Source organism: Cotesia typhae, unplaced genomic scaffold (assembly GCF_013202065.1).
Source record: "Cotesia typhae breed Kobodo isofemale line unplaced genomic scaffold, CoteBio_Ctyphae contig_26, whole genome shotgun sequence".
Taxonomy (NCBI): Eukaryota; Metazoa; Arthropoda; class Insecta; order Hymenoptera; family Braconidae; genus Cotesia; species Cotesia typhae.
The window spans coordinates 1,545,006-1,557,376 of record NW_027423732.1 but is presented as its reverse complement, the minus strand read 5'-3'; the positions used below and the strand labels follow the sequence as shown (position 1 = coordinate 1,557,376).

The 12,371-nt window shown below is 24.7% G+C and overlaps 1 protein-coding gene across 2 annotated transcripts; it reads left to right on the top strand.

Annotated features, from left to right (window-relative positions):
* Positions 1-415: 415 nt before the first annotated feature.
* On the top strand, positions 416-12,353 carry LOC141525185 (uncharacterized). Of its 2 annotated transcripts, none has more exons than XM_074239567.1 (12): positions 416-576; positions 654-938; positions 2,862-3,250; positions 4,960-5,674; positions 5,749-5,906; positions 5,979-6,144; positions 6,292-6,435; positions 8,273-8,509; positions 9,985-10,089; positions 10,175-10,390; positions 10,466-10,797; positions 12,162-12,353. In XM_074239567.1, the coding sequence occupies exons 2-12, from the start codon at positions 678-680 to the stop codon at positions 12,268-12,270; spliced, it is 2,832 nt and encodes a 943-aa protein (XP_074095668.1). In that variant the 5' UTR covers positions 416-576; positions 654-677; the 3' UTR covers positions 12,271-12,353. The 2 variants fall into 2 exon arrangements, with proteins under 2 accessions (XP_074095668.1, XP_074095667.1); XM_074239566.1 differs by having other exon boundaries at positions 5,979-6,171.
* Positions 12,354-12,371: the final 18 nt, after the last annotated feature.

Here is a 12,371-nt window from a genome sequence, read left to right as displayed (position 1 = left end):
ATAAAATAATAAGTTTGTTATGAAATATTATACATTAAAGTTAGCAGTCGCTAGAGAATTTTTAAATTTTATTTAAAAAAAAAATTAGTTCCAAAACAGTAATTTTTTAAAAATTGGATTTTTAATTTTTTTTAATTTCTAAATGTCAATTTTTTTTCCTAATTTTTTTTGCCATAATTTGATTGTTAAAAAAAATTCTAAAAATTATTAAATATCTGCTAAATTTATTTTCATAATATTATAAGTTAATTACTTAATTAACATAAGAATATAATTTTAACATAACACATTTAAATTCCCACCATTTTAACCCACTAGCGTCATCTCTTGTGTTTTCTATTAAACTAGTGGACACTTTCTGTACTACTACACACTGAAAGACTACTCACTACGAAATAAGTAATAAAGTAAATTTCATATATATTTTATAACAAAAAAACAATAAGTGGCAATTGTCATCATAAATACGTATTAATTTTTTAATTTTAATAAAATAACGAGCAAATAATTAAACCACTAAAATAAAATAAACAATAAACATTCCTGTCAAGTTTTTGTGTTGTTAAGCTTTCAAACGTAAGTAAACGTTAAAAAAAATAAAATAACCTTTAAATTAAAATTAATTATTTATCAAGATTTATAATTATTTACAGAGCAAAGATCTATTATAATAAATAATGGCTAATGACAATGAACACCCGTACATAAAGGAATTGAACGTGACAGCAAAGGTTGATATGTCGAATAAAAAAATCCAGGACATAGTAACAAGATTGCCAAAAATGTTCGAAGAAGGATTAAAATTCAAACGTGCTGGTGATGATGTGATGTTGTACGTAATGCTAAAACGTTATGTAGATGCGGTGGCATGGGTACAGAAACATAGATTATATAATAGTAATTCTAATGAGTACCAACGATACATTGTGCCTAAACACGTAAGAATACTTTTTGTTGATGTTTAATTACACGCTTTCAGAGATTACCGGTAAAAGTATCCAACTAACAATAGACTAGATACAAAGAGAGGATTAACTATCTGTTGAAGACAGGGTGTGATTTAGTACCTGCCTAGAGGTATAATTTTACCTGGCTAAGCACAATGGTGATATCTGCAACAACCATTAGCTTTTAATTTATGAGTTTCGGTTTTCACTTCATGGCGTTTACAATCGGTAATTTAAGAATAGGGTAAGTGTGGGTATTACTGCGGATTTTTTTATTTTAATTATAAATAAATCGTACTTGAGCTTTTTGAATTAAAAAAAATTGTTTCTTGTAATTGAAATCTTCAGGAAAATATTTGCATAGTAGTTTTACACGTGCAAAAATTATTCAATTTATTATTAATAAATTAAAATTGACTGGCTAACAGGTAGTAAACTATAGCTTTTTTGTGAGTTTCTGTACGAAAAGAGGTGCTACTAAAAGATCTTTTTCTTTACATAAAATGGTTCCAATTAAAAATTTTTTGCATCTAAAAGTAAGATAACCCTTCTTTAATATCAGATGTGCATTAAAAATTGAATTTTGATCAATTAATATTATTTATTTAAGGACGCAGTAATTGGTACCAAAAAAATGAACATGCTTGTATTACTGCGAATGTTCTCAATAATCCGCAGTAATAGAAGCACCTATATTACTGCATTTGTACCAATTACTGTGGGTTTAAAATGCATATATTCTAATGAAAAAACAAAATATTGCCTGTCAATTGACAGTTCAAGTTGCCTTCAAATTGCTATTAGTTAAAAATAAATAATCTTAAAAATAAATTATAAACAGAAATTGATAAAAAATAAAACAAACAAATCAAAGTTGATAAAAAATACAAGCGGTCATTATAATAATGAATTTGTTGTGTTAAATTAAAAAGAAATACTTTCAAACCAAGAAATTTTCATTAAATTAAGTGAATGTAACTTTGTTTAAAATTTTTCTGATTAATTTAAAAAAATTCAAAATGATTTTTTAAAATCAAGATTTGTGTTTCTTCGATAAAGCTAATTTTTTTAATTACTATAAAAACTGCTTGTTATATTATACATAACTATTCCGGTGATTATTATTAATTGATATGAATTCAAATTACTTGAGGAATACGTTCTAATCCAGTCATTTTATTAAACAAATAATTATCTTTCAAATGTATTTTATTAATTTCTTATATGATCCCGAAGTTGTTTATCATTGAATTTGATCCGCAGTAATAAGCACGCAGTAATTGGGTCATTTAGAGTAATTGGCACGCAGTAAGAGAGACAAGCTCCTTTTATGCCCGCAGTAATACATGCATCTGAACTTTTTTTTTTAAATGCTTATTATTTAAAGAAAATATTAGTTTATTGTACTTTTGATTTTTTTTTTGAGTCAATAATGAGTCAAACTTTGGTCTAAAATATATATATATGTTATTTTTGAAAAATTTAATAATAATGCTTTTGAAGTAAGAGCTACCGAAAAAACCGCAGCAATACCCACACTTACCCTTGTATTAACAGTAATTTGCAAGAAAAATAAATAGAAATTTTTCTTGATTTTGAGTTTAAATTTAAACCAGCGATGATTTGAGTTTAAAATAATAACTTTTTCGAGTTAATCTTTATTATCAATGATCATTAATTTAGCAGACATTTATTAATTCTTAGAGTAATAACAAAGACGGAAAATTTAATAATAATAAGAAAATAAAAAATTTTCAAATCTGAATAGATGCATTTTTTTAAATTGATAATTTTCTATTAATTATGAAATTCTTGAAATTGTCACAGGCGCTGGTCCTGCTGCGCTAAACAGTTGGATATTTTTTCAATTATTATTTATTAAAAAAATTATAATTAAATTGTTAATATTTACAGGTCGAGGAAGCTAAAACTGCCATAGATAGTTTGATAATTAAATTTAAAGACTTACATCAATTACAGCAACAAAAACAGCAAGTGATAGCTAAACCAAAAATAAAAAGTGAAGAGAAGGAACCAGACGATGAAACTTACCTCGATAAAATATCAAGCTTACCTGACATTCCAGATGATGAACCGCTGAATAATAATGTGGTCATTAATAACAATAACAACAACAATAATAATGTCGAAAAAAATGAATTTATTACGTGTACAGATTTCTTTATTGTTGTTGACAGTAGTAAAACGCTGGTTTTAGATGTAAGATCCCACAATGATTATTTACAATCGAAGATCAGATCACATAAATGTGTTAATATACCTGACGAATGTATTAAATTGGGGTAAGGATTTACTTTTATTATATTCATTTTATATTATAAGATAAAAAAATATTTTTTTAGTAGTTTTATTGATGTAAGTTTTGGAATTGTAAATCTTCATTTGGAACAATTTCGAACAATTTTTTTAAATCAATTTAAAAATTTATTTTCAAGTATTTTTTAAATAAAATTTTAAACTATTAAATTTTTTTAAACTATCAATAATTTCTGAAAAAAAATTAAATCATATAATTTTTGAGAAATCAACGCTAATTTATTTTCTTAACGACAAATACAATTTCATAATAAAATACTGTAGTAATAAAAATAACGATAACATCAAAAATTTCTATTTTTCTATCTAAAAACTAAGCCTTAAAATTTAATATCTTTATAAATTAAACAGTTCCTCATTTTGATAATTCAAAAAATTATAAAAATCAACAATACATACTTTTATTAATTAGTACATATTTACTTATTAACATAAATAAAAAACTTTATAGATAAGATTGTCATGTAATCAAAAGTTTTTATTACTATTATTTATTTAGTGTATACTTAAAGATAATATTTATAAGTACCGTTAAAATATATTTTCGGCATGGTTAAATATTCATATTTTAATCATTTAAGGGACCATTTTGGTTCCGACGCTCGAAAAATAAGCCAATATTCATGATTTTCTTACGCAGAAACTATTATAGACATTGATGTATATTTTATTCAGATTAAAAAGTACACTTTTGTATAACAAAAAATATCTCAATTGATTTTTTTTATATTTTTTATATAAATAAACTACGGGTTAACGGACTCATCCAAAACGTTGGCATGTCGCTGATGTGTACATGATAACTTGATACCGGCTCATCTATGAAACAAAACCCAAAATTATTTACGTTCAATATATAAGTAGCTATTGCATGAGCTACAGAAATTAATATTTATTGATTAATAACAAAAAGAAAAAATTTTACTTACGAAAAATAAAAAAAAAAATTTTTGTTTAAAGTAACAAACCAGAAAGACTCCTTAAAGATTTTTATTTCTTTATTTTACTAAAAATTGTTTTTATTTTTTGTAAATTGAAAAATCAAAAATAACAATTTTTATTTTTTTATTTAATTAAAAATTTTCATTTTTATAAATTGAATAATTGCAGAAGAAAAATTAAAAATAATAATCAGCTATGAATTTTTAATTAAAAATTCGTTATTTTACTAAAAATTAAAAATGATAATTGTCAAAAATTTTTAATCAATTTTTTTTTTTTTTTTTATATAACAGTTTTTAATTCTAATAAAACAGCTGCTCAATTTCAAAACACAGTAACTGACAATTTTAAGATTTTAAAAAATGTTTCTTTTTAAAAAAAAGTTCGCGCGCCAAATTGAAAAAAAATTTTTGAATATAAATATTTTCAAGAAAAAATACTTAAAATTATGATCTAAAAGTTATAAGAAATTTAGCAATAATAAAAAAATCAGATATAAAAATTTTGCAGTTACTGTGTTTTAAAATTGGGCAGCCGAATATAGTAAAAATTAAAATTTTGATTTTATTGTCTCAAAAAGCATTTTCAAAACTTAGAAATTTTAACACAATACTTTTAAATTTATTTACTTTTGAAAAATATAAAAAAAAAATTTTTTTTCTTTAAATTATAAATCAGAATGACACAATATAAATCTTAATGTAACAATCTAGTAATATATTTATTTTTACAGGACTCTAGCAAAAAATTACACTCAGTACATCGAAGATCCTAAAGAAATCAGTTTTTATGAAGACCGCAGTGTTAAGTTTATAAATATTCTGGTGCTGGTTGATTGGTCAACGACACCTGAGACCTTGAAGCCCAATAGCCCGATAGCATTGATGGCAAAAATCCTTCGAGATTGGGATCCAGGAACAACAAAAGCTGGAATCCTAATGCTAAAAGGAGGATTCAAAGAATGGCTCGATACGTATCCAACTTGGGTAACAAATCCCAAAGTGACTTGTCCATCAGAGCGGGATCATCCGGAATTCGACATTCCTCCGATCGACTTTCCCAGTTTTCAGAAAGAAAGGCCACCTGCTCCTAAACTGACTCCCATTAATAATTCACTGAATGATCAGGACATATCTCGCTTTTCGCAAGGATTTGATCAAATGGACATTGATACTAATATCAATAGTTATCATGGTGGTAATGACAGGAAAATTAAACCTGTTAAGCCGCCTATCGACCGCACCAAAAAACCTGCTGATAAAGATCCAGATGTTGTTCAGTACTTTGAAACATTAAAACAGCGAAACTGCCTGGCTGAAGATCAGGTAAAGTTGGAAAGGCAGTTGTACCTTTTGGAACAAAAATTGTTTGATGACATTAAAATTGGTGGTGATGGTCAAGAGCTAGAAGACAAAAAAGATGTGGTCAAACAAACTCTTGACAAGATTGTAAGTGATAATTAATTTTTTCATTATATTTTTTACTTTAAAAAATTCTAATGATAAAATTTTTATGTTTTTAGCTTGAGGATAAAAAGAAAAATAAAAGAGAGTTAATTGAAAAAAAATCATTGGTTAAAAACAAACTAAAAAATGTAACTTCTGAAGAAACTAAATTAGACATCATATTCTTTGATATTGAAAATAGAATTAAAGAAACTCAATCAAATCGAAAGGAAGTGTAAGTATTATTAAAATTTACGAAAATATTTACAATATTTTTAAAATTTTATTTATTTTAATTTATTTTTAGCACAAAAAAATTGGATAAATTATTAAAAGAAAGAGACACTTTAAAAATAAATAAAACAAACAATTATGACAGTGAAATTTATAAGGAGCCATTAAAAAGCGAAGAATCAACGTTGCCAATTAACTCTGATTTGAAAAGATCCCTGTCAAGTCCAAATCTTGCGCAGGTAAAAAAGATTAAATTAATCAAAGATGTAAATATTATCCAATATTTTCATTCTATTATTAGAGTTTCTTTATTTAAAAATATTCATATCAAAATATTTATCATTTTTATTTTTATTTTTTTGTAATTTTATTTAATGCATTTGTAGTTTGAAAATTTGAAAACACCGACGTTTGATCGTTCGTCTAAGCCAACAGATTTGCGTAAAAATGATTATGGCAATAGCCATAGTAATAAATCTGTCGATGATTCCAATTTGTCTCATATGAAACCTGTCTTTATGGATGGTGTGGTGAGTAAAATATATTTTAAGTTAGAGAGTAAAACTTACCTGCGCCTAGAAAATAAAACTAGTGCCAGAGTTGGTAATTTCAAGAACTACGCTTTCAATAAATGACATATAATTTTCTATAAGTCGTAATCTTCACCAAAAAACTCCAAATACTTAAACTTTCGTAGACCCAAATATTTTAATGTTAAAAAAATAAGATACTAATTACGCAATTAAAATAAATAAAAAAAATTCTGCGTTTATAATTATAAATATTAACTTAAAGATTTAATTACACATGACGTGCAAAGTTAAACTATAAGAGGACTAAAAAATCTCTTGGTTACAATTGTTCAGATTGAGGAGCGCATAAATTATGTGCTGAGTAAATGTTTAAATTATATTGGGTAGCGTAAAAATAAAAAAAAAAAAAAAAAAAAAAAAAGTAAACAACAAAAGTTCGAGTAAATAAAAAATAAAATAAATATTTAATGATAATGATATTTATTATAGAATATGAATTGAAAATAATGATCAAAGATTGAGAAATTGACCTTGGGCTTTTTTAATCACTTATAACGAGGGACATTTTAACGTGAGATAACGTTTTATCACGTGCCATTACATTATGCCTGTCAGTTTGACGCGAATTTCATTCCAAGATAAATTAGAAATAAACTATATTTTATAATTAAAAGATATTGTGATATTAGGTTTAATTTTTATTTATTGATTTATTGATTGTGATTAATTTGTCGATTAAGATAATTATTTATTAATTATCAACGCGTTTATTTGTTTAATATGGTACAAATTAGATTTTTCAATGCCGACGTTTATAATCTAGTAAGTTTAATTTATTGATTGTATTATTTATTATTTTAATTACCAGTTTATAACGGGAAACATTTCAGGCAGTGTTTTATTTATTTATATTATTAAGGAAACGAAAGTAATTATCTTATTTATTTTTATTTAATATTTAAAGATCTCGGTATTTTTAAAAATCTTTTAATTTAGTTTTACATCATCAACGGGAAGCACTCTCTTCATTTAATTTTTTATTTTTTAATTGAACGGGTTTTTTATACGTAAAAATTATTTTTTAATTTTTTTGATAAGAATGAACATTTCAAATTTATCTTTTTATAATAAAGAAAATTTTAAGTGAAAATAACTTTTAGTATTTAAAAATCAGTCTTACATTTTTTATTAGTGAAATTTTTAAAAATTTTTTGATAAAATTTTTTTTTACAATTTTTATAATTAAAAATATTTAAACATACAAACGAAAAAATTATTTTAAATAATTTAATGTGAATGTATTTATATTATATGTACATGACTAAACCAAGACGCGTGTACAGACAAACGAGTGACTGATGCGGCTTCAAAATCTTATTAAATCCAATAGTTGAAATAATTTCTTTGAAACAACAAAAAACACGTGCCTGATGACGCAGGATTATTTACTTATACCGCATATTTTTTTACTACTTTAAATCGTTGATACTCTACAAAGTCGGTTTGACTAAAATTTACCGTAAATATCGTAAATCTTATTTCGCAAAAAATAACAATGTTAACTGTGAAGAAATTAAATCATAAGTTGAATTATCGTGAAAGTGTAATCAAATTATTTATTAATTCATGAAAAAAAATCTAGATAAATTATGTTTTATTTATTGATGGACTCATTTGATAAAATATGGTTTATATTTATAAAAAATTATCGCCGTTCATAGTAGTGATTCAGTTTAAAAAGGTGAAAAAAGCTTATGGAGTTATTATTCATTTATTTTTGTTTCTTCTGTAAAATATTAATTAAAAAAAAAATAATAATGATATTTATTTTTAGCAACGAGGTACAACTGGTCTGAAAAATCTTGGTAACTCGTGTTACATGAGCTCAATCATACAGTGCTTGAGTAACACACCAATACTGTCCACTTATTTTCGCGACAATAGTTATGAAGACGATCTCCATCGCAATGGAAATTATGGGAAGAATAGTAAATTAGTCACTGCATTTGCCCAAGTTATTAAATCACTCTGGACTGGTACTATACGTCATATTTCACCAATTGAGCTTAAGGTAAAAAAAATTATGATTTCTTCTTTAAATTTTAATTTATTCAAAAAATTTTTCTCTACAAAGTAAAATTTTATTTGAGAAAAATTATGTAATTACTTCAAACGTGGCAGTTTTTTTTTAGAACTACAATTTCATCAAATTACATATAAGTTTTTATAAGATCTAACTGCACGCCTCATAACGCGAAGCGGTTGGAATAGTACCCTACTCTTGACACGTCAAGGTCGAACAATTTTCTGACCTTCAAATGCCTCTATCACAACCATATTGCACTTATACAATAATATGAGTAGATTTGCATCCAAAAAACACTTAAATGAAACCATCCTATAATTTTTTGAAATTATTTTATATTGATACTTTGAAAAAAACTTTACGTGGACGTCCTGATGTTTGTACACTGAATAAAATTCTTGGATCAAGAAAATTTTCGGATGCCTGAAAGAAAACCGAAGTAAAAATTTTTCTTGAAATTCTATTCTTGGTAGAAGTAATTTTTTCTTGGTTCAAATTATCATAAATACTTGATAAAAAAATTTTTATATTTGATCAAAATTTTTAGATACTTTAGGAAAGCAGCGCTTACTTCAGCTGAGAAAAAAAAATTTTCTCACCTTGAAAAAATTTTTCTCTTGAATATTTGATACCCATTTTATATTTTTTAGCGTGCATAGATATTAAATGAAAAAAAAATGATTCAATATTGTTTGATCTTCCTATTTGATATGTTAATCAATAAAAATTTAATTCTATTAAGATATTTAATTTTTTGGAACAAGAGGCTGAATTTTTTCAAAACAAGATTTTCTTGACTTAAATAAATTTTCTTGGATCAATATATGTATTTTTTAAAGCAAGAGAATTAACTTTGTTGGAATAAGTGAAATTTCTTGTGTCAAAAAAAAATTTTTTTTTCACTTCAGAAAACAATTAGGGAGAAAAATATTTTCTTGGCTCATGAACATTTTTTTCTATCTAATTTTTTTTTTTAATGAATTTTTTTTTTAATTTTATCAATTACTTAAGTTAATGTGAAATCAAGCAATCCTATAACCAGATTTTTTTGGACTTCGTGCGCATATGACAAGAAAAATAAGCGCTAATAATTCACAAAAAAAATAGAAAATAATCTGCAAGAAATTACTTTATTTTTTTTCTTTTAAAAACCAAGTATACAATTTATTGTTTTTTTTTTTTTTAAATAAATGTAATTTTTGATTTTCCAAATTTTTTTTTTATTCTGTGATGATTTATCACTAAATTATTTTGTATGATTATTATTCATTACTAAATAACTTTTCATAGAGTGCATTAAAGTTTTTTTTATTACTAATAATTATATAATAATTTAATTGCATCCGAATATAAACTTTAATTAGTTAAAAAGTGTAGATTTAATTTAATTTTAAAAGTAAATAATTTAATCTTTCCTTACTGACTAACCAAAATTAAAATAATTTTTTTTTCAATTACAGTCAACATTAGGAAGTCTCAGTAATGAATTTGGAACCAATGAGCAGCAAGATTCACATGAGTTTTTAATTCTTCTATTGGAATGGATGCACTTGGCTTTAAGAACGGTAATTATTTTCCACAAAGAACTTGCTCATATTTTATCAATTAATTAATTTTAAAACTTTAATTATTAAAAAAATTTTTTTCAAGGATGACAAAGAAAAACCTCGAGCCATTCAAATGACTGAAGCAGAAAAACAATACGAACAATCTTTGGAGGGTAAAAGATCAGTTCTGACAGAATTGTTCAATGGACAATCTCGGTCCACATGTACATGCATGTATTGCGGATTTCAAAGTATTACTTATGAAACATTCAACAGTTTAACTTTATCAGTGCCTGAAAATGCACCATGTTCCTTATCTGTAAGATAATTTTATATTACACTAACTAATTTGAAAATATGATGTGTTTCTTGTAAATAACAATTGCTTTTACAGGATTGTCTGGATCAATATTTAAGTGTGCAAATTATACCGGAATGGAAATGCTCGAAATGTAAAGTACCGCGGAAAGCTACAAAAAAATGTGATTTTGTGCGGCTGCCACCGATTATTATCATTCATCTGAACCGGTTCAGTGGAACAGATGGAATTATGTCAAAGAAAAATACTAGTGTTAAATGTCCGCTTAGTAATTTAAACTTGCGACATTATATTCCAAATAATAGTAACCAAAATTATAATTACAACATGTATGGTCTTTCTTATCATGTTGGAGGTATCCATGGGGGTCACTATACGGCATATTGTAAAAATGTACCAATTCAAAAGTAAGTAGACATTTTATTTAATAGATACTAGCAATCCGCAGTCACTATGTGACTACCGGAATTCACGGGTTATTGATAAGAAAACTTTGGTTTGATTATTTTTTAATATTTCTGATCACACTATGCATAGTCTAGGTACTTTTAAAATAAACTTAAAAAATAATAGTGCCATAACTGAATAAATTACAAACAATTTAATGGACGAATGTGACGGAAGAAATTTAAAAAACTCATTTTATCATATTAATACGCAGGAGACAAAATTTTCTTTATTCTCTTAATTATATAGATTAGTTTTTAATCGTTATTGTTCATTTGAAAAGAATAATTTTAATGGACTTTTTTGAGAATTTTGAGAGGATAAATTTTGGAAAAAAAAATTTTGTAACGAGCATCATGAATTTTTCACGATTTCTAATTTTAAATTAACATTTTCTACAATCATTGTTTCTGTTGCATTATGAAATATAAAAATCTTGTGAGGTTTTAGAAAATTCAAATTCTATAAAAACTTTTATAATTTTGTCAAATTTTATTATGGGAATTGTCTAGTAAAATTTCATAAAAATTTAATTAAAAAAAAAAAAAAAAAACATTTATCGTAAAATTTAAATCTATTTAGAACTACTTCGAAAAATTATAATAAATTAACTATTGCTGAAAATCATATGAAACATTGAAAAAGCTTAAATTCAATTAAATAAATTCAATTTTCTTTATTATCTCAATTAAATAGATTATTTATGAAGAAAATTTTTTAAATAATTCATTATTTTTATTATTTAAAATATCGCGTTACAGATGCCATAAGAGCGTACCAATTTTTTTTTTTTTTTTTCGGGAAACAACGTATTTTTACTTTAAATGCATAGAAATGATGAAAAATTTTTTTAATTAAATAAAGAAATTATCACAAATTTCAAATTCCAAAAAATTTTAATCAAAGTTAATTTCAAATTTGAAAAAAATTTTTTATTGCATTTCTGCCCATTTCAGGCATAACTACGGCGATTTCCGTAAAAAATTTTTTTATACGCCCTTATACCTTTTCAAGGGTATTTTTATTCGAGATACGCTCTTATGGCATCCGTAACGCAATATAATTAACTTAAAAATTTACCCAATCAAAAAATTATTAATTAAAAACTACCAAGTCCTAAACTTCATCAACTTTAATTTTTTGAAGTTTATTTCCTTGTAAGAAATTCGTCAAAAATTGAACAAAAAAAAAACATTGCGTTTATCAATTTAAATACAGCCCATGAAATCTCAAAAAAACTTTCAATACTTGAGCGTAATTTTTTAATTGTAAGAATTATTAATAGTATAAAATAAATTAACTAAAATTATTCATTTTTTTACAGGTGGTTCAAGTATGATGATGACCGTGTGACGCCAGTGAGTGAATCTGATGTGAAGAACATAAGTTCCAACGCCTATTTATTATTTTATTCAGCAATGCCTGATCAATAGATCAATATTTTTAAATAATTATATAATTATTTAATTGTAATAATTTATTACGTGACAATTATAAAAAACTATGGCTTATAATATTCCATTATTCATATTTT